The 27,500-nt window shown below is 45.4% G+C and overlaps 1 protein-coding gene across 1 annotated transcript in view; it reads left to right on the forward strand.

Annotated features, from left to right (window-relative positions):
- LOC124005944 (glutamate receptor ionotropic, NMDA 2D-like) overlaps positions 1-27,500 on the forward strand; it is a 190,147-nt gene that overhangs the window by 96,804 nt on the left and 65,843 nt on the right. Inside the window, exons 12-13 of the mRNA XM_046315590.1 lie at positions 21,343-21,412; positions 21,630-21,747. Coding sequence (XP_046171546.1) covers positions 21,343-21,412; positions 21,630-21,747 — 188 coding nt within the window. The remainder of the gene's footprint in view (positions 1-21,342; positions 21,413-21,629; positions 21,748-27,500) is intronic.

Consider the following 27,500-nt stretch of genomic DNA (forward strand, 5'->3'; position numbering starts at 1 on the left):
CCTCTCCTCTCCACTCTCCTCTCCTTCTCTCTGCATCCCTCTCCTCTACCCATCCCTCCCCTCTCCACTCTCCTCTCCTTCTCTCTGCATCCCTCTCCTCTACCCAACCCTCCCCTCTACACTCTCCTCTCCTTCTCTCTGCATCCCTCTCCTCTACCCATCCCTCCCCTCTACACTCTCCTCTCCTTCTCTCTGCATCCCTCTCCTCTACCCAACCCTCCCCTCTACACTCTCCTCTCCTTCTCTCTGCATCCCTCTCCTCTCCACTCTCCTCTCCTTCTCTCTGCATCCCTCTCCTCTACCCATCCCTCCCCTCTACACTCTCATCTCCTTCTCTCTGCATCCCTCTCCTCTCCACTCTCATCTCCTTCTCTCTGCATCCCTCTCCTCTCCACCCTCCTCTCCTTCTCTCTGCATCCCTCTCCTCTACCCATCCCTCCCCTCTACACTCTCCTCTCCTTCTCTCTGCATCCCTCTCCTCTACCCATCCCTCCCCTCTACACTCTCATCTCCTTCTCTCTGCATCCCTCTCCTCTCCACTCTCATCTCCTTCTCTCTGCATCCCTCTCCTCTACCCAACCCTCCCCTCTACACTCTCATCTCCTTCTCTCTGCATCCCTCTCCTCTCCACCCTCCTCTCCTTCTCTCTGCATCCCTCTCCTCTACCCATCCCTCCCCTCTACACTCTCCTCTCCTTCTCTCTGCATCCCTCTCCTCTACCCATCCCTCCCTCTACACTCTCATCTCCTTCTCTCTGCATCCCTCTCCTCTCCACTCTCCTCTCCTTCTCTCTGCATCCCTCTCCTCTACCCATCCCTCCCCTCTACACTCTCATCTCCTTCTCTCTGCATCCCTCTCCTCTCCACTCTCCTCTCCTTCTCTCTGCATCCCTCTCCTCTCCACTCTCCTCTCCTTCTCTCTGCATCCCTCTCCTCTCCACTCTCCTCTCCTTCTCTCTGCATCCCTCTCCTCTACCCATCCCTCTCCTCTCCACTCTCCTCTCCTTCTCTCTGCATCCCTCTCCTCTACCCATCCCTCTCCTCTCCACTCTCCTCTCCTTCTCTCTGCATCCCTCTCCTCTCCACTCTCCTCTCCTTCTCTCTGCATCCCTCTCCTCTCCACTCTCCTCTCCTTCTCTCTGCATCCCTCTCCTCTACCCATCCCTCCCCTCTACACTCTCATCTCCTTCTCTCTGCATCCCTCTCCTCTCCACTCTCCTCTCCTTCTCTCTGCATCCCTCTCCTCTCCACTCTCCCTCTCCTTCTCTCTGCATCCCTCTCCTCTACCCATCCCTCTCCTCTCCACTCTCCTCTCCTTCTCTCTGCATCCCTCTCCTCTCCACCCTCATCTCCTTCTCTCTGCATCCCTCTCCTCTACCCATCCCTCTCCTCTACACTCTCCTCTCCTTCTCTCTGCATCCCTCTCCTCTCCACTCTCCTCTCCTTCTCTCTGCATCCCTCTCCTCTACCCATCCCTCCCCTCTACACTCTCCTCTCCTTCTCTCTGCATCCCTCTCCTCTACCCATCCCTCCCCTCTACACTCTCCTCTCCTTCTCTCTGCATCCCTCTCCTCTCCACTCTCCTCTCCTTCTCTCTGCATCCCTCTCCTCTCCACTCTCCTCTCCTTCTCTCTGCATCCCTCTCCTCTACCCATCCCTCCCCTCTACACTCTCATCTCCTTCTCTCTGCATCCCTCTCCTCTCCACTCTCCTCTCCTTCTCTCTGCATCCCTCTCCTCTCCACTCTCCTCTCCTTCTCTCTGCATCCCTCTCCTCTACCCATCCCTCTCCTCTCCACTCTCCTCTCCTTCTCTCTGCATCCCTCTCCTCTCCACTCTCCTCTCCTTCTCTCTGCATCCCTCTCCTCTACCCATCCCTCTCCTCTACACTCTCATCTCCTTCTCTCTGCATCCCTCTCCTCTCCACTCTCCTCTCCTTCTCTCTGCATCCCTCTCCTCTCCACTCTCCTCTCCTTCTCTCTGCATCCCTCTCCTCTACCCATCCCTCTCCTCTCCACTCTCCTCTCCTTCTCTCTGCATCCCTCTCCTCTCCACCCTCATCTCCTTCTCTCTGCATCCCTCTCCTCTCCACCCTCCTCTCCTTCTCTCTGCATACCTCTCCTCTTTTCCATCATCATCTCTTCTTCTCTTGTTAAATCTGCATCATATGTGTGATGGGTTGTATAATCCTTACAGTTTACTGTCACAAAGCCCCTGTCATCATCTCTCCCCGATTGCCTCGCCACCCCATTTACAGAACACTGTTAATGTGCTGGGAATGAGATGTTCTCTGTCGCTCCCTCTGTCTTCTTCTCTCACCCCTCTTCTCTCTTTCTCTTTCGCTCTACCTCAGCCTCTCTTTATCTCCATCATTTTTTAAACTTTCCTTTCTTTAATATATGCCCACACACCCACCAACCCTCTCTCTCTCTCTCTCTGGTTATTTCCTCCCCTGTGTGTTCTCTCGGTGTGTTTGTGCTTAAACTTTATAATCCTCATCATTCTCTATCTCTCTCCCCTATGTGTCTTTTGCCCCTGAAGTGTGTAAATCTTCCTTCATTCTCTCTCTACCTCCCATCTCTTTACTCACAGTACTGTATAAATCCTTCTCTCTCTCCTCCCATCTCTTTACTCACAGTACTGTATAAATCCTTCTCTCTCTCCTCCCATCTCTTTTCTCACAGTACTGTATAAATCCTTCTCTCTCTCTCCTCCCATCTCTTTTCTCACAGTACTCTATAAATCCTCTCTCTCCTCCCATCTCTTTTCTCACAGTACTGTATAAATCCTCTCTCTCCTCCCATCTCTTTTCTCACAGTACTGTATAAATCCTTCTCTCTCCTCCCATCTCTTCTCTCACAGTACTGTATAAATCCTTCTCTCTCCTCCCATCTCTTCTCTCACAGTACTGTATAAATAATTCTCTCTCTCCTCCCATCTCTTTTCTCACAGTTCTGTATAAATAATTATCTCTCCTCCCATCTCTTTACTCACAGTACTGTATAAATCATTCTCTCTCTCTCCTCCCATCTCTTTTCTCACAGTACTGTATAAATCCTTCTCTCTCTCCTCCCATCTCTTTACTCACAGTACTGTATAAATCATTCTCTCTCTCTCCTCCCATCTCTTTTCTCACAGTACTGTATAAATCATTCTCTCTCTCTCCTTGTAGTGGCTTCCTTTCGTCTTTACCATAGCCACTGCCCAAGCCGGAAGCGGGGTTGTTTGGTACGCATACAGTCCACACTCAAGGTTTCCAAACGGCCAAACATTCCATGACATCCAGGGATATGGTGCAACAAAAATGTTTATTCTTCTTATATCTAACAAATAAATGAGTCTCCAATCAACTTAAAGCACAAAATACTTGATATGGAAAATACATATTATGACCTGTATGTCTGTATGGTCAAAAAACTATACCGCTCCCGCGTCTAGCAAGGACTCCCTCTCCTGAAGGCCCAACTTCCTGCCTTTATCCTAACAAAATTAACACAATACAATGAACAGGCAAGAGGGGGGGCCAAATGTCCGAGTTACACTAACAACAAATTAATATATCTCAATCGGGTAAATATAAATCATAAAGGTACGTACCTAATATTTCATCATTTACATTCATATTTAATATATTTACACAAATATACATGGAGCTCCATATGTTCGGTCTTTTATACAAATATGTCCAAATCGGCTCTAACATACCGGCCCCTAATTGTTGACTGCACTGAATGCACAACAATTACTTAATATTCAAACATAGAGCCAATACACAAAACATTCTATACCAGAGCACTATTACAGTTTATAGCTATATACAAATATACAAGGTACCATATAGGAAAATAGTCCATAGATCTCAGTCTGAGTTGAAGTGTAAGGTGTTCAACTTCGAAAAATGTCAAGAGTTTGACATCCAAAAATGTATGACATCAAAGAATGTAAGAGTACGACATCAACGAATCAGAGGTGCACGTGATTCTAAGATGGAGCACTGTGTGTGTGTGTGTGTGTGTCACTCCGTCGCCTCAAGGAGCAGACAGAGTTTATTGATAGGTCTCTGTAAGATATTGGTCTTAGTCTTAACCATGACGCTCCGGACAAGACCTTTGGCCCCTGGCAAAGCCTCCACCACACGCCCCATTAGCCAAGAGTTCCTTGGGGCGGTGTCATCGACGATGACCACGAGGTCACCAGGACTGAAGTTTCTCTTAGTTTTGTTCCACTTGTTCCGCTCCTGCATAAGTGGAAGATACTCCCTGATCCATCTCTTCCAGAAGAGCTCAGTGATATATTGTACTTGCTTCCATCTCCTTCGTGAGTATAGGTCGCTTCTCTGGAATAGTCCTGGTGGCAGGACTGGCTTAGCTTTCAGATGAAGCAGATGGTTCGGAGTCAGGGGTTCTAGATCATTAGGGTCATTTGTTACAGTAGTGATTGGTCTGTCGTTCATAATCGCCTCAACTTCACACAAGGCTGTCTGCAAAGACTCATCATCCAGTACTTGCTCTTTAAGGACTGAATAGAGGATCTTTTTCACCAGTCGGATCAACCTCTCCCATACCCCCCATGGTGGGCTCCAGAGGGAGGGTTGAATGACCATGTCACTCCTTCCTTCAGTAATTCTTTTTGAATCTTGTTGTGATCCAGCTCTTTCATAGCTTCTCCTAGCTCTCTGTGTGTTCCAACAAAGTTGGTGCCATTGTCTGTTCTGATACTTGTTACTGGGCCCCTTCGACAGATGAACCTGCGCAGGGCATTGATGCAGGAATCAGTATCCAGATAACTAGCAACTTCTAGATGGACAGCTCGACTCACGAGGCAAGTAAAGATCACACCATAATGCTTCACATGAACGCGGCCTCGCTTCACCTCTATGGGGCCGAAGTAATCTATGCCCACATGGGTGAAAGGCGGAAAATCAGGTGACACCCGATCTTGTGGAAGGTCGGCCATCTTCTGTTCTCCAGCTCTAGCTTGCATCCGCCTGCAAAAGACACAGCTCTTAAGGATCTTCCTTGCTAAAGAGTTGGCACAGGGTATCCAATATCGCTGGCGAAGTCTAGAAAGCATGTGACCTCTCCCAGAGTGGCCAACCTGCTCATGGATGTGGAGTAAGATCAGTCTAGAGATGTAAGAGTCTTTGGGCAGGATCATAGGATTCTTTAGTTCCGTAGGCATAGCAGCTTTGCTTAACCTTCCTCCTACTCTCAGAATCCCATTGTCTACAATTGGATCAAGCTTACAGATTGAGCCACTTCTCTTGGCACATTGTTTTCCTTTCACAACTAGTGCAATTTCTTGTTTAAAGTGATGCCGTTGTTCAAATCGAATGATGACCTTTTCTGCTTCATCTAGGTCGTCCACAGACAGGCTTTCTTTTCCAAACGTCAGTTTGAACTTGTCAATTTGTTCCTTCAGTGAGTTTGTCAGACTCTGATCTGGTCTTGGATCGGTTTGAGTGAGAATTTTCCTTTTCTGGCTTAACTGTAGGAGACGTTTCTTCAGTTTCAGCATCCAGGCAACTGCTTTCTTCAAGCTGTTCCATGTTGAATAGTACTCAATCAGTTTGCTGGTTGGACTCTTTTCTTCCACACTTGTATGGTTTATGATTACGTCTTTTCTCACCTCTGGATCATCCGGAGGGATGGAGCCAATCTCCTCGGGGACTTTCGGCCATTGAGTTTCTGTTTTCTCCAGGAATTCTGGTCCTTTACGCCATCTCTTTGAGTTCAGGAACATTTCAACATGTAATCCTCTTGAGGCATCATCGGCTGGGTTGTGTTTTGAGTTCAAATATCTCCACTGTTTTGCTTTCGATAGGTCACGGATCATAGCAACCCTATTAGCCACAAAGGTATGGAATCTCTTGGTATCATTGCGGATGTATTTTAGCACAGACTGGCTGTCCGTCCAAAAAGTTGACTCCTCAAGTTCAATCTGGAGCTCCAATCTTAACATCCTGTCCACTCGCACTGCCAGTGTTGCTGCAGCAAGTTCCAGTCTGGGGATTGTCATCTGCTTGAGTGGAGTCACCCTTGATTTCCCCAGTATGAATGCAATGTGAACCTTTTCCATACCGTTTGTGAACCTAAGGTAACTTGCCGTGCCATAACCTTGTTCACTTGCATCACCGAAGTGATGCAGCTGTGCAGTCTTGACTTGACCAAAGTTCTCAGGCATCATACACCTGTCTATCTGGAATCTGGAGAGCTGGTCCAGCTCTGAGAGCCATCTCTGCCATGAAATAGAGTGTTCTTCAGGGATGACTTCGTCCCATCCACACTTCAGCTTGCAGAGCACTTGAAGAATTTGCTTTGCCTTTAATACAAATGGGGCGAGGAAACCTAATGGATCATAAATAGAGCTGACAGTTGAGAGAATACCTCTTCTTGTAAGGGGTCTGTTCTTGACAGTGACTCGGAAGGTAAATGCATCACTTTCAATGTTCCATCGGATTCCACGTGCTCTTTCAACAGGCAGCTTTTCTCTGTCCAGGTCCAGTTCTTTTATCTGCTTGGCTTTGTGTTCATCAGGGATAGAAGCCAGCACAGTGCGGCTGTTGCTGACCCACTTGGTCAATTTGAACCCACCCTGAGAGCACACATCCCTGAGGTTTTTCGTGAGAGCTATGGCTTGTTCTTCTGTGGCCACTGACTTGAGGCAGTCATCAACATAGAAGTTGGACTTGACTGTTTGAATTACCTCTTCATCGTACCTCTCACAGTTGTCTTCTGCAGTCCTTCGCAGTGCAAAGTTTGCACAACTTGGAGAGGATATAGCACCAAAAAGATGTACCGTCATTCTGTACTCCTCCAATCTTTTGTTAGTATCACCATCCGGCCACCATAGGAATCGCAGGAAGTCTAAGTAATCTTCATGGACACGTACTTGATGGAACATTCCTTCGATGTCTGCCATCATGGCAATGTGCTCTTGCCGAAATCTTAGCAAGACTCCTATAAGCGTGTTTGCCAGGTCGGGGCCTTGAAGGAGTTCACTGTTAAGAGATATACCTTTATAGGATGATGAACAGTCAAACACTACTCGTATCGTTCCTTTGCGCTTATGGTGAACGCCATGGTGTGGTATGTACCATACCTTGCCTTTCTCTCTGAGGAGCTGTTCTTGTGGTACCTTCTCGGCGTAACCTTTTGTTATCATCTCTTCCATGAAGCCTTTGTACTCTGCAGCGTAACCTTTATCCTTCTTGAACTTAATGATAATATTTAGAGCCCGCTGCTTTGCCATGTCACGATTGTTTGGCAGGACTACATCTGTTTTGCGAAAGGGCAACGGTAAGTAGTAGTGATGGTCTTTGAGGGTTATGGAGCTTGATACGATCTCCATAAACCTACGATCCTCAGCTGACATCTCACTTTTCTCTTCATACCCTCTCTCAGGGAAGTCATGGTTGTACTGATTTACAAGAAGAACCCCCAGGTCGGCAATTGAGATACGATTGGCCATCACCGTAGGATGCCCAGATTCTTCTGCCATGGTACAATTGTTAAGAGGGCCGTTCATCACCCATCCAAAGAGAGTTTTCACTGCATACGGTCCGTTGCCTTGGCTATTTATGATTTTCCAGGGTTCCATTGCCTTCGGAGCATTTACGCCAATCAGGAGTTCGACGTCGGCGTCAATTTCCTTCAACTGAACTTCTTTCAGGTATGGCCACCTTTTGAGATCTTTCTGAGTGGGAATGTTCTCTCTTGTCACTGGGATCTTATTTTGGGTGTAGACCTTTGGTAATGCAAGAAATGTGTCACCTTCCACATTGCCAATCTCTAATCCAGATATTTCAAAGCTCTTGGTAGGACTCTCCTGCCCCATTGTGCGTAGCAGAATTTCAGTCTCACTGCCTTTAGCTTGCATCTGCCTCATGAGTCTCTCCGTACAAAATGTTGCTGAGCTACCAGAATCGAGAAATGCATAGGTTAACGTAGACTTGCTTCCATTTGCCATCTTTACTTGAACTGGCACAATCGCAAGTGCACAATCTGTACCGGCCCCGGTATCTTCACCAGCTTCCAGTGAAACAAGAACACTGCTGACAGTCTCCTCCCGCTTTACTGCTACACCCCTCGTATCTGCCTTCAGAGATCTAAATCTCTCTCTTCCTTCAATGTGCAGGATAGTGGGGTGCCTTCTTTGACATTTCTGACAGGTCATCCTTCTTTTACATTCTTTGCTTAAGTGTCCTCTCATCAAACAGCCAAAACAAAGGCCTTTTGATCTCAGAAACTCAACCTTGGCTTCGTGTGGCTGTGCCTTCACCTGTTGGCAGTCGACCAGGAAATGCTCACCAGTGCAAAATACACATGAGATACTGGGAGCATCAGAAGGGTAGGTGCCTGGTTTCTTGATTTTGAATGTTTGTTCTTTTAGAGGTTTTTCCGAGTTACAATCTGCCACTACATCTACTGCAGTGGCAAAGCTGCTTCCCCTACTCTTGGATTTGAACTGCTGTTTAAAGACAGCTTCTGTTTTGGTTTTAAAAAACCTTTTGTTGGTCAGGGGATCTTGGATATCTCCGTACAACGGATCCTGCAGTATTTTGGCCTGTTTTTCCATGAACGTCACAAGGTCACTGAACTGGGCCCTCAGGTGGCTTCTCTCTAAAATATCACATGCCGTAGACCTCCATTTTTCCCTTAGTTTGTAAGGAAGTTTTGACATGATCAACTTTATGTTGGAGGGAAGATTAAGCTCTTCCATGTTCTGTAGGTCTTGCATAGCGTTACAGCATCCTCTAAGATAGAGTGCATAGCCACCCAGTCCCTTTCCATCATCCGGTTTGATGTGTATCCAGTTCCAAGCTTTTTCCATATAAGCAGTGGTGACTTTGATTTCATTGCCAAAGTGTTCCTTTAACAACCTCTTGGCCTCTGCATAGCCTCTTCTGGCTTCCATATGCAGACAACTACGGACCAGATCCTTGGGCTGACCAGAGGTGTACTGTTCCAGGTAATAGAGCCTATCCTGGTGACTGCTTGTCTTATCTTCTATTCCATGCTCAAATGCACGCATAAATGGCCTAAAGTTTAGAGGATCACCGTCAAACATGGGTATCTCCCTAACAGGGAGTGTGGCCTGTTTGTGCTGTAGTACAAGGAGGTCAGCAATTTCATTCTGCCTTTGCATGACAGTAGTGAGGTTATCATGGCTGGTATTATGGCTGATACCCGCAGTGTTGATTCTGTGTTGATTGCTAGACCTCGATGTTGGCTGCTGAAGGGTGTGGTTTATGACTGTTTTCTGAATAGGTTTTGATGGCTTTGTGGTCGGTTGTTGTAAAACTCTTTGTAGTGGGGTCTTTGGAACTGCACCTAATGCAGAAAATGCAACAGGTGATGGTTCAGGTTCCTTATAGACCTCGGGTTCCTGGTTCTCATAATAAGAGTTCATTCCATCTTCTTGGCTTAGAAAATGGGCTGCCACAGAATGGGATTGAGAAGTTGACTCAACACTCTCCAGAACCTTCAGTTTGGCATTATATGCTGCTATGTCCGTTTCCAGTGCCATTTTTTCCATCCTAACATTCAGTTGAGCTTTCTGTTGTTCCAGTTGAGCTTTCTGTTGTTCCAGTTGAGCTTTCTCCAGTTCCAATGCATGCTTGTCCTGTAATGATGCTTGGCGAGCTAGTAGAGCTGCTCGTTCTGCCTCAGCTTTTAGGCGTGCAGAGGACACTGAGGAAGCAGTTTTAGAAGACTTTGTTTTACTTGATGTTTTTGACACATTGGAAATGCTGTCGTGTGGTTCAATGAGCGTTTGTGGCTCGATTTCAGCTTTTTTCCATATTTCCACCTCTTTCAGGAAATGTTCATAAGTTCTCATTCTTGGTTGATAATAGTTAATGCTCTCCTGTTCGTGTTCCTCCTCTGTGACCAGCTCTAGCACAGAATCATGAGCATTCTTAAAGTCATTGAGAAAAGCATGAAATGCTTCAAGACTCTCATCCACAGTTTCAATGTTTCCTCCATCAACAAGAAGGGCTTTTATTTCATTCATTTTGCGTGTACACACTCCAAGTTTGCCTCTCCGGGCTGCATAGAGTGAATTTAGATGCTCCTCTGCCCTCTCCAGTGGAGTCTTATTTGGGATTTCATCCTCCATCATTCACTTTTAGTTCACTCAATTTACAATGACACAGTTGTTGGTTTTTGATTGTTAAACGTAATGCCCCTTTAGACCTCCTTTAATGCTTTAAAACACAGTCCTCCATTTCAGCATATTGACCCATTTTGAATTGAACATGTGCAAGTTCGGCATTTTAGATGAGTTTTAAACATTTCATCCCATTATAAGTTGTCCCTTTAATGAAGTTTAAACACGCAGTATCTTCAGATCCTTAGATTGCAATTTGTTGCGTTGATGCATTGCATTTCCACGTTAGGCCAGATATTAGACATAAGATTAGGCTACATTGTGTGTAGGATCTCAGTGTTTCCCAAACTTAAACATCTTAATTGTTTTCACAACGCTGTGTTTTGAATTCCATTCCCAAGTTTATCAAACATTCCAATTAAAAGCACATTTGCGCTTCCATAATATGCATGATCAAATGATCGCATTGAACAGGGCAGCTCATTCATTCGCAGTGGTTACTCACGGCTGGCGAATTCTAGGAGTTCAAATCCTTCCAAGCGAGCTGTCCTTACGATCCGGATGCAATTACAAATAGAACAATATCCAGCGTGTGTCCGAACCGGAGATTTCCTTCCGATAGTAATCCTTCGCGGAGTTTTTTGACTTGATTGTAGTGGCTTCCTTTCGTCTTTACCATAGCCACTGCCCAAGCCTGAAGCGGGGTTGTTTGGTACGCATACAGTCCACACTCAAGGTTTCCAAACGGCCAAACATTCCATGACATCCAGGGATATGGTGCAACAAAAATGTTTATTCTTCTTATATCTAACAAATAAATGAGTCTCCAATCAACTTAAAGCACAAAATACTTGATATGGAAAATACATATTATGACCTGTATGTCTGTATGGTCAAAAAACTATACCGCTCCCGCTTCTAGCAAGGACTCCCTCTCCTGAAGGCCCAACTTCCTGCCTTTATCCTAACAAAATTAACACAATACAATGAACAGGCAAGAGGGGGGGCCAAATGTCCGAGTTACACTAACAACAAATTAATATATCTCAATCGGGTAAATATAAATCATAAAGGTACGTACCTAATATTTCATCATTTACATTCATATTTAATATATTTACACAAATATACATGGAGCTCCATATGTTCGGTCTTTTATACAAATATGTCCAAATCGGCTCTAACACTCCTCCCATCTCTTTTCTCACAGTACTGTATAAATCCTTCTCTCTCTCTCCTCCCATCTCTTTTCTCACAGTACTGTATAAATCATTCTCTCTCCACCCATCTCTTTTCTCACAGTACTGTATACATCCTTCTCTCTCTCCTCCCATCTCTTCTCTCACAGTACTGTATAAATCCTTCTCTCTCTCCTCCCATCTCTTCTCTCACAGTACTGTATAAATCCTTCTCTCTCTGCTCCCATCTCTTCTCTCACAGTACTGTATAAATAATTCTCTCTCTCCTCCCATCTCTTTTCTCACAGTTCTGTATAAATAATTCTCTCTCCTCCCATCTCTTTACTCACAGTACTATATAAATCATTCTCTCTCCACCTCCCATCTCTTTTCTCACAGTACTGTATAAAACCTTCTCTCTCTCCTCCCATCTCTTTACTCACAGTACTATATAAATCATTCTCTCTCTCCTCCCATCTCTTTTCTCACAGTACAGTATAAATCCTTCTCTCTCTCCTCCCATTTCTTTACTCACAGTACTGTATAAATCCTTCTCTCTCCTCCCATCTCTTTTCTCACAGTACTGTATAAATCCTTCTCTCTCTCTCCTCCCATCTCTTTTCTCACAGTACTGTATAAATCCTTCTCTCTCTCTCCTCCCATCTCTTTTCTCACAGTACTGTATAAATCCTTCTCTCTCTCTCCTCCCATCTCTTTTCTCACAGTACTGTATAAATCATTCTCTCTCCACCCATCTCTTTTCTCACAGTACTGTATAAATCCTTCTCTCTCTCCTCCCATCTCTTCTCTCACAGTACTGTATAAATCCTTCTCTCTCTCCTCCCATCTCTTCTCTCACAGTACTGTATAAATCCTTCTCTCTCTGCTCCCATCTCTTCTCTCACAGTACTGTATAAATAATTATCTCTCTCCTCCCATCTCTTTTCTCACAGTTCTGTATAAATAATTCTCTCTCCTCCCATCTCTTTACTCACAGTACTATATAAATCATTCTCTCTCCACCTCCCATCTCTTTTCTCACAGTACTGTATAAATCCTTCTCTCTCTCCTCCCATCTCTTTTCTCACAGTACTGTATAAATCCTTCTCTCTCTCCTCCCATCTCTTTTCTCACAGTACAGTATATATCCTTCTCTCTCTCCTCCCATTTCTTTACTCACAGTACTGTATAAATCCTTCTCTCTCTCCTCCCATCTCTTTTCTCACAGTACTGTATAAATCCTTCTCTCTCTCTCCTCCCATCTCTTTTCTCACAGTACTGTATAAATCCTTCTCTCTCTCCTCCCATCTCTTTTCTCACAGTACAGTATAAATCCTTCTCTCTCTCCTCCCATTTCTTTACTCACAGTACTGTATAAATCCTTCTCTCTCCTCCCATCTCTTTTCTCACAGTACTGTATAAATCCTTCTCTCTCTCTCCTCCCATCTCTTTTCTCACAGTACTGTATAAATCCTTCTCTCTCTCCTCCCATCTCTTTTCTCACAGTACAGTATAAATCCTTCTCTCTCTCCTCCCATCTCTTTTCTCACAGTACAGTATAAATCCTTCTCTCTCTCCTCCCATTTCTTTACTCACAGTACTGTATAAATCCTTCTCTCTCCTCCCATCTCTTTTCTCACAGTACTGTATGAATCCTTCTCTCTCCACCTCCCATCTCTTTTCTCACAGTACTGTATAAATCCTTCTCTCTCCTCCCATCTCTTTACTCACAGTACTGTATGAATCCTTCTCTCTCTCTCCTCCCATCTCTTTTCTCACAGTACTGTATAAATCCTTCTCTCTCCTCCCATCTCTTTACTCACAGTACTGTATGAATCCTTCTCTCTCTCTCCTCCCATCTCTTTTCTCACAGTACTGTATAAATCCTTCTCTCTCCTCCCATCTCTTTACTCACAGTACTGTATAAATCCTTCTCTCTCCACCTCCCATCTCTTTTCTCACAGTACTGTATAAATCCTTCTCTCTCCTCCCATCTCTTTACTCACAGTACTGTATAAATCCTTCTCTCTCCACCTCCATTCTCTTTTCTCACAGTACTGTATAAATCCTTCTCTCTCCTCCCATCTCTTTTCTCACAGTACTGTATAAATCCTTCTCTCTCCTCCCATCTCTTTACTCACAGTACTGTATAAATCCTTCTCTCTCTCCTCCCATCTCTTTTCTCACAGTACTGTATGAATCCTTCTCTCTCCTCCCATCTCTTTACTCACAGTACTGTATAAATCCTTCTCTCTCTCCTCCCATCTCTTTTCTCACAGTACTGTATAAATCCTTCTCTCTCCTCCCATCTCTTTACTCACAGTACTGTATAAATCCTTCTCTCTCCTCCCATCTCTTTTCTCACAGTACTGTATAAATCCTTCTCTCTCCTCCCATCTCTTTACTCACAGTACTGTATAAATCCTTCTCTCTCTCCTCCCATCTCTTTTCTCACAGTACTGTATGAATCCTTCTCTCTCTCCTCCCATCTCTTTTCTCACAGTACTGTATAAATCCTTCTCTCTCTCTCCTCCCATCTCTTTTCTCACAGTACTGTATGAATCCTTCTCTCTCTCCTCCCATCTCTTTTCTCACAGTACTGTATAAATCCTTTTCTCTCTCTCCTCCCATCTCTTCTCTCACAGTACTGTATAAATCCTTCTCTCTCTCCTCCCATCTCTTCTCTCACAGTACTGTATAAATCCTTCTCTCTCTCCTCCCATCTCTTTTCTCACAGTACTGTATGAATCCTTCTCTCTCTCCTCCCATCTCTTTTCTCACAGTACAGTATAAATCCTTCTCTCTCTCCTCCCATTTCTTTACTCACAGTACTGTATAAATCCTTCTCTCTCCTCCCATCTCTTTTCTCACCATACTGTATAAATCCTTCTCTCTCTCTCCTCCCATCTCTTTTCTCACAGTACTGTATAAATCCTTCTCTCTCTCCTCCCATCTCTTTTCTCACGGTACTGTATAAATCCTTCTCTCTCTCCTCCCATCTCTTTTCTCACAGTACTGTATAAATCCTTCTCTCTCTACCTCCCATCTCTTTTCTCACAGTACTGTATAAATCCTTCTCTCTCCTCCCATCTCTTTACTCACAGTACTGTATAAATCCTTCTCTCTCTCATCCCATCTCTTTTCTCACAGTACTGTATGAATCCTTCTCTCTCTCCTCCCATCTCTTTTCTCACAGTACTGTATAAATCCTTCTCTCTCTCCTCCCATCTCTTTTCTCACAGTACTGTATGAATCCTTCTCTCTCTCCTCCCATCTCTTTTCTCACAGTACAGTATAAATCCTTCTCTCTCTCCTCCCATTTCTTTACTCACAGTACTGTATAAATCCTTCTCTCTCCTCCCATCTCTTTTCTCACCATACTGTATAAATCCTTCTCTCTCTCTCCTCCCATCTCTTTTCTCACAGTACTGTAAAAATCCTTCTCTCTCTCTCCTCCCATCTCTTCTCTCACAGTACTGTATAAATCCGTCTCTCTCTCTCCTCCCATCTCTTTTCTCACAGTACTGTATAAATCCTTCTCTCTCTCTCCTCCCATCTCTTCTCTCACAGTACTGTATAAATCCTTCTCTCTCTCTCGTCCCATCTCTTTTCTCACAGTACTGTATAAATCCTTCTCTCTCTCTCCTCCCATCTCTTTTCTCACAGTACTGTATAAATCATTCTCTCTCCACCCATCTCTTTTCTCACAGTACTGTATAAATCCTTCTCTCTCTCCTCCCATCTCTTCTCTCACAGTACTGTATAAATCCTTCTCTCTCTCCTCCCATCTCTTCTCTCACAGTACTGTATAAATCCTTCTCTCTCTCCTCCCATCTCTTTTCTCACAGTACTGTATAAATCCTTCTCTCTCTCTCCTCCCATCTCTTTTCTCACAGTACTGTATAAATCCTTCTCTCTCCTCCCATCTCTTTCTCACAGTACTGTATAAATCCTTTTCTCTCTCTCCTCCCATCTCTTCTCTCACAGTACTGTATAAATCCGTATCTCTCTCCTCCCATCTCTTTCTCACAGTACTGTATAAATCCTTTTCTCTCTCTCCTCCCATCTCTTCTCTCACAGTACTGTATAAATCCGTATCTCTCTCCTCCCATCTCTTTACTCACAGTACTGTATAAATCCTTCTCTCTCCTCCCATCTCTTTTCTCACAGTACTGTATAAATCCTTCTCTCTCTCCTCCCATCTCTTTACTCACAGTACTGTATAAATCCTTCTCTCTCTCTCCTCCCATCTCTTTTCTCACAGTACTGTATAAATCCTTCTCTCTCTCCTCCCATCTCTTTACTCACAGTACTGTATAAATCCTTCTCTCTCTCCTCCCATCTCTTTACTCACAGTACTGTATAAATCCTTCTCTCTCCTCCCATCTCTTTTCTCACAGTACTGTATAAATCCTTCTCTCTCCTCCCATCTCTTTTCTCACAGTACTGTAAAAATCCTTCTCTCTCTCTCTCCTCCCATCTCTTTTCTCACAGTACTATATAAATCCTTCTCTCTCTCCTCCCATCTCTTTACTCACAGTACTGTATAAATCCTTCTCTCTCTCCTCCCATCTCTTTTCTCACAGTACTGTATAAATCCTTCTCTCTCTCCTCCCATCTCTTTTCTCACAGTACTGTATAAATCTGTATCTCTCTCCTCCCATCTCTTTACTCACAGTACTGTATAAATCCTTCTCTCTCCTCCCATCTCTTTCTCACAGTACTGTATAAATCCTTCTCTCTCTCTCCTCCCATCTCTTTTCTCACAGTACTGTATAAATCCTTCTCTCTCTCTCCTCCCATCTCTTTTCTCACAGTACTGTATAAATCCTTCTCTCTCTCTCCTCCCATCTCTTTCCTCACAGTACTGTATAAATCATTCTCTCTCTCCTCCCATCTCTTTTCTCACAGTACTGTATAAATCCTTCTCTCTCTCTACTCCCATCTCTTTTCTCACAGGACTGTATAAATCCTTCTCTCTCCTCCCATCTCTTTTCTCACAGTACTGTATGAATCCTTCTCTCTCCACCTCCCATCTCTTTTCTCACAGTACTGTATAAATCCTTCTCTCTCCTCCCATCTCTTTTCTCACAGTACTGTATGAATCCTTCTCTCTCTCCTCCCATCTCTTTTCTCACAGTACTGTATAAATCCTTCTCTCTCCTCCCATCTCTTTTCTCACAGTACTGTATGAATCCTTCTCTCTCTCCTCCCATCTCTTTTCTCACAGTACAGTATAAATCCTTCTCTCTCTCCTCCCATTTCTTTACTCACAGTACTGCATAAATCCTTCTCTCTCCTCCCATCTCTTTTCTCACCGTACTGTATAAATCCTTCTCTCTCTCTCCTCCCATCTCTTTTCTCACAGTACTGTATAAATCCTTCTCTCTCTCTCCTCCCATCTCTTCTCTCACAGTACTGTATAAATCCTTCTCTCTCTCTCCTCCCATCTCTTTTCTCACAGTACTGTATAAATCCTTCTCTCTCTCTCCTCCCATCTCTTCTCTCACAGTACTGTATAAATCCTTCTCTCTCTCTCCTCCCATCTCTTTTCTCACAGTACTGTATAAATCCTTCTCTCTCTCTCCTCCCATCTCTTCTCTCACAGTACTGTATAAATCCTTCTCTCTCTCTCCTCCCATCTCTTTTCTCACAGTACTGTATAAATCCTTCTCTCTCCTCCCATCTCTTTTCTCACAGTACTGTATAAATCATTCTCTCTCCACCCATCTCTTTTCTCACAGTACTGTATAAATCCTTCTCTCTCTCCTCCCATCTCTTCTCTCACAGTACTGTATAAATCCTTCTCTCTCTCCTCCCATCTCTTTTCTCACAGTACTGTATAAATCCTTCTCTCTCTCCTCCCATCTCTTTTCTCACAGTACTGTATAAATCCGTATCTCTCTCCTCCCATCTCTTTACTCACAGTACTGTATAAATCTGTATCTCTCTCCTCCCATCTCTTTACTCACAGTACTGTATAAATCCTTCTCTCTCCTCCCATCTCTTTCTCACAGTACTGTATAAATCCTTTTCTCTCTCTCCTCCCATCTCTTTTCTCACAGTACTGTATAAATCCTTCTCTCTCTCCTCCCATCTCTTTACTCACAGTACTGTATAAATCCTTCTCTCTCTCTCCTCCCATCTCTTTTCTCACAGTACTGTATAAATCCTTCTCTCTCCTCCCATCTCTTTACTCACAATACTGTATAAATCCTTCTCTCTCCACCTCCCATCTCTTTTCTCACAGTACTGTATAAATCCTTCTCTCTCCTCCCATCTCTTTTCTCACAGTACTGTATGAATCCTTCTCTCTCTCTCCTCCCATCTCTTTTCTCACAGTACAGTATAAATCCTTCTCTCTCTCTCCTCCCATCTCTTTTCTCACAGTACTGTATAAATCCTTCTCTCTCCTCCCATCTCTTTACTCACAATACTGTATAAATCCTTCTCTCTCCTCCCATCTCTTCTCTCACAGTACTGTATAAATCCTTCTCTCTCCTCCCATCTCTTTTCTCACAGTACTGTATAAATCATTCTCTCTCCACCCATCTCTTTTCTCACAGTACTGTATAAATCCTTCTCTCTCTCCTCCCATCTCTTCTCTCACAGTACTGTATAAATCCTTCTCTCTCTCCTCCCATCTCTTTTCTCACAGTACTGTATAAATCCTTCTCTCTCTCTCCTCCCATCTCTTTTCTCACAGTACTGTATAAATCCGTATCTCTCTCCTCCCATCTCTTTACTCACAGTACTGTATAAATCTGTATCTCTCTCCTCCCATCTCTTTACTCACAGTACTGTATAAATCCTTCTCTCTCCTCCCATCTCTTTCTCACAGTACTGTATAAATCCTTTTCTCTCTCTCCTCCCATCTCTTTTCTCACAGTACTGTATAAATCCTTCTCTCTCTCCTCCCATCTCTTTACTCACAGTACTGTATAAATCCTCCCTCTCTCTCTCCTCCCATCTCTTTTCTCACAGTACTGTATAAATCCTTCTCTCTCTCCTCCCATCTCTTTACTCACAATACTGTATAAATCCTTCTCTCTCTCCTCCCATCTCTTTTCTCACAGTACTGTATAAATCCTTCTCTCTCTACTCCCATCTCTTTTCTCACAGTACTGTATAAATCCTTCTCTCTCTCCTCCCATTTCTTTACTCACAGTACTGTATAAATCCTTCTCTCTCCTCCCATCTCTTTTCTCACCGTACTGTATAAATCCTTCTCTCTCTCTCCTCCCATCTCTTTTCTCACAGTACTGTATAAATCCTTCTCTCTCCTCCCATCTCTTTTCTCACCGTACTGTATAAATCCTTCTCTCTCTCTCCTCCCATCTCTTTTCTCACAGTACTGTATAAATCATTCTCTCTCTCTCCTCCCATCTCTTCTCTCACAGTACTGTATAAATCCGTATCTCTCTCCTCCCATCTCTTTACTCACAGTACTGTATAAATCTGTATCTCTCTCCTCCCATCTCTTTACTCACAGTACTGTATAAATCCTTCTCTCTCCTCCCATCTCTTTCTCACAGTACTGTATAAATCCTTTTCTCTCTCTCCTCCCATCTCTTTTCTCACAGTACTGTATAAATCCTTCTCTCTCTCCTCCCATCTCTTTACTCACAGTACTGTATAAATCCTTCTCTCTCTCTCCTCCCATCTCTTTTCTCACAGTACTGTATAAATCCTTCTCTCTCCTCCCATCTCTTTACTCACAATACTGTATAAATCCTTCTCTCTCCACCTCCCATCTCTTTTCTCACAGTACTGTATAAATCCTTCTCTCTCCTCCCATCTCTTTTCTCACAGTACTGTATGAATCCTTCTCTCTCTCTCCTCCCATCTCTTTTCTCACAGTACAGTATAAATCCTTCTCTCTCTCTCCTCCCATCTCTTTTCTCACAGTACTGTATAAATCCTTCTCTCTCCTCCCATCTCTTTACTCACAATACTGTATAAATCCTTCTCTCTCCTCCCATCTCTTCTCTCACAGTACTGTATAAATCCTTCTCTCTCCTCCCATCTCTTTTCTCACAGTACTGTATAAATCATTCTCTCTCCACCCATCTCTTTTCTCACAGTACTGTATAAATCCTTCTCTCTCTCCTCCCATCTCTTCTCTCACAGTACTGTATAAATCCTTCTCTCTCTCCTCCCATCTCTTTTCTCACAGTACTGTATAAATCCTTCTCTCTCTCTCCTCCCATCTCTTTTCTCACAGTACTGTATAAATCCGTATCTCTCTCCTCCCATCTCTTTACTCACAGTACTGTATAAATCTGTATCTCTCTCCTCCCATCTCTTTACTCACAGTACTGTATAAATCCTTCTCTCTCCTCCCATCTCTTTCTCACAGTACTGTATAAATCCTTTTCTCTCTCTCCTCCCATCTCTTTTCTCACAGTACTGTATAAATCCTTCTCTCTCTCCTCCCATCTCTTTACTCACAGTACTGTATAAATCCTTCTCTCTCTCTCCTCCCATCTCTTTTCTCACAGTACTGTATAAATCCTTCTCTCTCTCCTCCCATCTCTTTACTCACAATACTGTATAAATCCTTCTCTCTCTCCTCCCATCTCTTTTCTCACAGTACTGTATAAATCCTTCTCTCTCTACTCCCATCTCTTTTCTCACAGTACTGTATAAATCCTTCTCTCTCTCCTCCCATTTCTTTACTCACAGTACTGTATAAATCCTTCTCTCTCCTCCCATCTCTTTTCTCACCGTACTGTATAAATCCTTCTCTCTCTCTCCTCCCATCTCTTTTCTCACAGTACTGTATAAATCCTTCTCTCTCCTCCCATCTCTTTTCTCACCGTACTGTATAAATCCTTCTCTCTCTCTCCTCCCATCTCTTTTCTCACAGTACTGTATAAATCATTCTCTCTCTCTCCTCCCATCTCTTCTCTCACAGTACTGTATAAATCCTTCTCTCTCTCTCCTCCCATCTCTTTTCTCACAGTACTGTATAAATCCTTCTCTCTCTCTCCTCCCATCTCTTCTCTCACAGTACTGTATAAATCCTTCTCTCTCTCTCCTCCCATCTCTTTTCTCACAGTACTGTATAAATCCTTCTCTCTCTCTCCTCCCATCTCTTCTCTCACAGTACTGTATAAATCCTTCTCTCTCTCTCCTCCCATCTCTTTTCTCACAGTACTGTATAAATCCTTCTCTCTCCTCCCATCTCTTTTCTCACAGTACTGTATAAATCATTCTCTCTCCACCCATCTCTTTTCTCACAGTACTGTATAAATCCTTCTCTCTCTCCTCCCATCTCTTCTCTCACAGTACTGTATAAATCCTTCTCTCTCTCCTCCCATCTCTTTTCTCACAGTACTGTATAAATCCTTCTCTCTCTCTCCTCCCATCTCTTTTCTCACAGTACTGTATAAATCCGTATCTCTCTCCTCCCATCTCTTTACTCACAGTACTGTATAAATCCGTATCTCTCTCCTCCCATTTCTTTACTCACAGTACTGTATAAATCCTTCTCTCTCCTCCCATCTCTTTCTCACAGTACTGTATAAATCCTTTTCTCTCTCTCCTCCCATCTCTTTTCTCACAGTACTGTATAAATCCTTCTCTCTCTCCTCCCATCTCTTTACTCACAGTACTGTATAAATCCTTCTCTCTCTCTCCTCCCATCTCTTTTCTCACAGTACTGTATAAATCCTTCTCTCTCTCCTCCCATCTCTTTACTCATAATACTGTATAAATCCTTCTCTCTCTCCTCCCATCTCTTTTCTCACAGTACTGTATAAATCCTTCTCTCTCTACTCCCATCTCTTTTCTCACAGTACTGTATAAATCCTTCTCTCTCCACCTCCCATCTCTTTTCTCACAGTACTGTATAAATCCTCTCTCCACCTTCCATCCCCTCTCTCTTTCACTCTCTTTACTTTTCACTCTCTTTAGCACTTTCTCCCTTTCTCTCTCCTCCCTCTCTCTCGTTCTAACTTCCGTTCTCTCTCACTCTCTCAACTCTTGCCTTTCTCTTTCTCTACTCCATCCCCCTGTTCTATTAACTCTTTAACTCCCCCGCTCTCTCTACAGGAAGCTGGATGCCTTTATCTACGATGCAGCTGTGTTGAACTACATGGCCAGGAAAGACGAGGGTTGTAAGGTGATGACCAGACAAGTTTGACTTGATGTATTCAATCTATTTACTCCTTTATTGTGTTTTATTGTCAGCTCGATAGCGGATTGCTGTCACTTTGTGAAAATTGCATTTGTGAAAATAGCAATACAAAATGTGATGTATTGCTTGGTTGATTGGTTGGGTGAGTGAGGGAGTGAGTGAGTAGTTGTTTGATTGATTGATTGATGTTTGCTTGTCAAAGGTGATGACCATAGGCTCTGGGAAGGTATTTGCCACCACAGGCTACGGTATCGCCCTGCACAAGAACTCCCGCTGGAAACGCCCCCTCGACCTGGCCCTGCTGCAGCTGGTGGGAGACGGTGAGGACAGGGGAGGAGGGGAGGATGAAGGAGGGAGGGAGATGGTGAGGACAAGGGAGGGAGGAGTAAGGAGGGAAACGGCGAGGACAAGGAAGGACGAGAGGGGGAAGGAGGGAGGGAGACGGTGAGGACAGTGAAGGAGGGGAGGAGGAAGGAGGGCGTGAGATGGGGAGGATAAGGGAGGACGGGAGGAGGAAGAGAGACAGTGAGGACAGGGGAGGAGGGGAGGAGGAAGGAGGGCGTGAGATGGGGAGGATAAGGGAGGACGGGAGGAGGAAGGGAGACGGTGAGGACAGGGGAGGAGGGGAGGAGGAAGGAGGGCGTGAGATGTGGAGGAAAAGGGAGGACGGGAGGAGGAAGGGAGACAGTGAGGACAGGGGAGGAGGGGAGGAGGAAGGAGGGCGTGAGATGGGGAGGATAAGGGAGGACGGGAGGAGGAAGGGAGACAGTGAGGACAGGGGAGGAGGAAGGGGAAGGATATATAGAGTGAGGGGAGACTTGGGAAAGGTCTAAGGTGTGGTGGGGGTAAAAAGGAGAGGGGAGGAGAAAGGGGAAGATGGAGGTCAAAGGGCAAAGGGTAAGGCAAGACGCTCCCTACACCTACCCCTTGGTCCTAACCATTTGATGTTTGCAGATCTGTAAGGTCTGGATAGGTATCAGCAGTTCTGTGTTAGAGCTTCCACCATATTGCTTCCACCTTACAGATCTGCAAATACTGGAGGGTTAGGGCCAAGGGGAAGGGGTAGGGAATGAATTGGGACTGGCTGAGGGAATATGGTGCGGTACTGAGATGGTGATGATTTGTTGGGTCATGATGGTAACGGGGGCAAATGCTATGCTGAGATGAACTGGGGATGAGGCCTGAGGAGTGAGGGACCCTGAACAGGGGATGAGGCCTGAGGAATGAGGAATGAGGGATCTTGAACAGGGAATGAGGCCTGAGGAATGAGGAATAAGGGATCTTGAACAGGAATTGAGGCCTGAGGAATGAGGGATCTTGAACAGGGAATGAGGCCTGAGGAATGAAGGATCTTGAACAGGGAATGAGGCCTGAGGAATGAGGGATCTTGAACAGGGAATGAGGCCTGAGGAATGAGGAATGAGGGATCTTGAACAGGGAATGAGGCCTGAGGAATGAGGGATCTTGAACAGGGAATGAGGCCTGAGGAATGAGGAATGAGGGATCTTGAACAGAGGATGAGGCCTGAGGAATGAGGGATATTGAACAGAGGATGAGGCCTGAGGAATGAGGGATGTTGAACAGGGAATGAGGCCTGTGGAAAGAGGGATCTTGAACAGGGGATGAGGCCTAAGGAATGAGGAATGAGGGATGTTGAACAGGGGATGAGGCCTGATGAATGAGGCCTGATGAATGAGGGATTTTGAACAGGGGATAAGGCCTAAGGAATGAGGAATGAGGGATGTTGAACAGGGGATAAGGCCTAAGGAATGAGGAATGAGGGATGTTGAACAGGGGATAAGGCCAGAGGAATGAGGGATGTTGAACAGGGGATGAGGCCAGAGGAATAAGGGATGTTGAACAGGGGATAAGGCCAGAGGAATGAGGGATGTTGAACAGGGGATGAGGCCTGAGGAATGAGGGATGTTGAACAGGGGATGAGGCCAGAGGAATGAGGGATGTTGAACAGGGGATAAGGCCAGAGGAATGAGGGATGTTGAACAGGGGATGAGGCCTGATGAATGAGGGATGTTGAACAGGGGATAAGGCCTGATGAATGAGGGATGAGGGATGTTTAACAGGGGATGAGGCCTGAGGAATGAGAGATGTTGAACAGGGGATGAGGCCTAAGGAATGAGGGATGTTGAACAGGGGATGAGGCCTAAGGAATGAGGAATGAGGGATGTTGAACAGGGGATAATGCCTGATGAATGAGGGATGTTGAACAGGGGATAAGGCCAGAGGAATGAGGGATGTTGAACAGGGGATAAGGCCAGAGGAATGAGGGATGTTGAACAGGGGATAAGGCCAGAGGAATGAGGGATGTTGAACAGGGGATACGGCCTAAGGAATGAGGAATGAGGGATGTTGAACAGGGGATGAGGCCAGAGGAATAAGGGATGTTGAACAGGGGATAAGGCCAGAGGAATGAGGGATGTTGAACAGGGGATTGGGCCTGAGGAATGAGGGATGTTGAACAGGGGATGAGGCCAGAGGAATGAGGGATGTTGAACAGGGGATGAGGCCTGATGAATGAGGGATGTTGAACAGGGGATAAGGCCTGATGAATGAGGGATGAGGGATGTTTAACAGGGGATGAGGTCTGAGGAATGAGAGATGTTGAACAGGGGATGAGGCCTGTAGAATGAGGGATGTTGAACAGGGGATGAGGCCTAAGGAATGAGGAATGAGGGATGTTGAACAGGGGATAATGCCTGATGAATGAGGGATGTTGAACAGGGGATAAGGCCAGAGGAATGAGGGATGTTGAACAGGGGATAAGGCCAGAGGAATGAGGGATGTTGAACAGGGGATAAGGCCAGAGGAATGAGGGATGTTGAACAGGGGATAAGGCCAGAGGAATGAGGGATGTTGAACAGGGGATGAGGCCTGAGGAATGAGAGATGTTGAACAGGGGATAAGGCCTGAGGAATGTTGAACAGGGGATGAGGTCTGAGGAATGAGGGATGTTTAACAGGGGATAAGGCCAGAGGAATGAGGGATGTTGAACAGGGGATGAGGCCTGAGGAATGAGAGATGTTGAACAGGGGATGAGGCCTGAGGAATGAGAGATGTTGAACAGGGGATGAGGCCTGAGGAATGAGGAATGAGGGATCTTGAACAGGGAATGAGGCCTGAGGAATGAGGAATAAGGGATCTTGAACAGGAATTGAGGCCTGAGGAATGAGGGATCTTGAACAGGGAATGAGGCCTGAGGAATGAAGGATCTTGAACAGGGAATGAGGCCTGAGGAATGAGGGATCTTGAACAGGGAATGAGGCCTGAGGAATGAGGAATGAGGGATCTTGAACAGGGAATGAGGCCTGAGGAATGAGGGATCTTGAACAGGGAATGAGGCCTGAGGAATGAGGAATGAGGGATCTTGAACAGAGGATGAGGCCTGAGGAATGAGGGATCTTGAACAGAGGATGAGGCCTGAGGAATGAGGAATGAGGGATGTTGAACAGGGGATGAGGCCTGATGAATGAGGCCTGATGAATGAGGGATTTTGAACAGGGGATAAGGCCTAAGGAATGAGGAATGAGGGATGTTGAACAGGGGATGAGGCCTGATGAATGAGGGATGTTGAACAGGGGATATGGCCAGAGGAATGAGGGATGTTGAACAGGGGATGAGGCCTGATGAATGAGGGATGTTGAACAGGGGATGAGGCCTAAGGAATGAGGAATGAGGGATGTTGAACAGGGGATAAGGCCAGAGGAATGAGGAATGAGGGATGTTGAACAGGGGATAAGGCCAGAGGAATGAGGAATGAGGGATGTTGAACAGGGGATAAGGCCTAAGGAATGAGGAATGAGGGATGTTGAACAGGGGATGAGGCCTAAGGAATGAGGAATGAGGGATGTTGAACAGGGGATAAGGCCTAAGGAATGAGGAATGAGGGATGTTGAACAGGGGATGAGGCCTAAGGAATGAGGAATGAGGGATGTTGAACAGGGGATAAGGCCAGAGGAATGAGGGATGTTGAACAGGGGATATGGCCAGAGGAATGAGGGATGTTGAACAGGGGATGAGGCCTGATGAATGGGGGATGTTGAACAGGGGATGAGGCCTAAGGAATGAGGAATGAGGGATGTTGAACAGGGGATAAGGCCTAAGGAATGAGGAATGAGGGATGTTGAACAGGGGATGAGGCCTAAGGAATGAGGAATGAGGGATGTTGAACAGGGGATGAGGCCAGAGGAATAAGGGATGTTGAACAGGGGATAAGGCCAGAGGAATGAGGGATGTTGAACAGGGGATGAGGCCTGAGGAATGAGGGATGTTGAACAGGGGATGAGGCCAGAGGAATGAGGGATGTTGAACAGGGGATAAGGCCAGAGGAATGAGGGATGTTGAACAGGGGATGAGGCCTGATGAATGAGGGATGAGGGATCTTGAACAGGGAATGAGGCCTGAGGAATGAGGAATAAGGGATCTTGAACAGGAATTGAGGCCTGAGGAATGAGGGATCTTGAACAGGGAATGAGGCCTGAGGAATGAAGGATCTTGAACAGGGAATGAGGCCTGAGGAATGAGGGATCTTGAACAGGGAATGAGGCCTGAGGAATGAGGAATGAGGGATCTTGAACAGGGAATGAGGCCTGAGGAATGAGGGATCTTGAACAGGGAATGAGGCCTGAGGAATGAGGAATGAGGGATCTTGAACAGAGGATGAGGCCTGAGGAATGAGGGATATTGAACAGAGGATGAGGCCTGAGGAATGAGGGATGTTGAACAGGGAATGAGGCCTGTGGAAAGAGGGATCTTGAACAGGGGATGAGGCCTAAGGAATGAGGAATGAGGGATGTTGAACAGGGGATGAGGCCTGATGAATGAGGCCTGATGAATGAGGGATTTTGAACAGGGGATAAGGCCTAAGGAATGAGGAATGAGGGATGTTGAACAGGGGATGAGGCCTGATGAATGAGGGATGTTGAACAGGGGATATGGCCAGAGGAATGAGGGATGTTGAACAGGGGATGAGGCCTGATGAATGAGGGATGTTGAACAGGGGATGAGGCCTAAGGAATGAGGAATGAGGGATGTTGAACAGGGGATAAGGCCAGAGGAATGAGGAATGAGGGATGTTGAACAGGGGATAAGGCCAGAGGAATGAGGAATGAGGGATGTTGAACAGGGGATAAGGCCTAAGGAATGAGGAATGAGGGATGTTGAACAGGGGATGAGGCCTAAGGAATGAGGAATGAGGGATGTTGAACAGGGGATAAGGCCTAAGGAATGAGGAATGAGGGATGTTGAACAGGGGATGAAGCCTAAGGAATGAGGAATGAGGGATGTTGAACAGGGGATAAGGCCAGAGGAATGAGGGATGTTGAACAGGGGATATGGCCAGAGGAATGAGGGATGTTGAACAGGGGATGAGGCCTGATGAATGAGGGATGTTGAACAGGGGATGAGGCCTAAGGAATGAGGAATGAGGGATGTTGAACAGGGGATAAGGCCAGAGGAATGAGGAATGAGGGATGTTGAACAGGGGATAAGGCCAGAGGAATGAGGGATGTTGAACAGGGGATGAGGCCTGAGGAATGAGGGATGTTGAACAGGGGATGAGGCCAGAGGAATGAGGGATGTTGAACAGGGGATAAGGCCAGAGGAATGAGGGATGTTGAACAGGGGATGAGGCCTGATGAATGAGGGATGTTGAACAGGGGATAAGGCCTGATGAATGAGGGATGAGGGATGTTTAACAGGGGATGAGGCCTGAGGAATGAGATATGTTGAACAGGGGATGAGGCCTGTAGAATGAGGGATGTTGAACAGGGGATGAGGCCTAAGGAATGAGGAATGAGGGATGTTGAACAGGGGATAATGCCTGATGAATGAGGGATGTTGAACAGGGGATAAGGCCAGAGGAATGAGGGATGTTGAACAGGGGACAAGGCCAGAGGAATGAGGGATGTTGAACAGGGGATAAGGCCAGAGGAATGAGGGATGTTGAACAGGGGATAAGGCCTAAGGAATGAGGAATGAGGGATGTTGAACAGGGGATGAGGCCAGAGGAATAAGGGATGTTGAACAGGGGATAAGGCCAGAGGAATGAGGGATGTTG

The sequence above is a fragment of the Oncorhynchus gorbuscha genome, linkage group LG19, assembly GCF_021184085.1.
Source record: "Oncorhynchus gorbuscha isolate QuinsamMale2020 ecotype Even-year linkage group LG19, OgorEven_v1.0, whole genome shotgun sequence".
NCBI classification, from domain to species: Eukaryota; Metazoa; Chordata; class Actinopteri; order Salmoniformes; family Salmonidae; genus Oncorhynchus; species Oncorhynchus gorbuscha.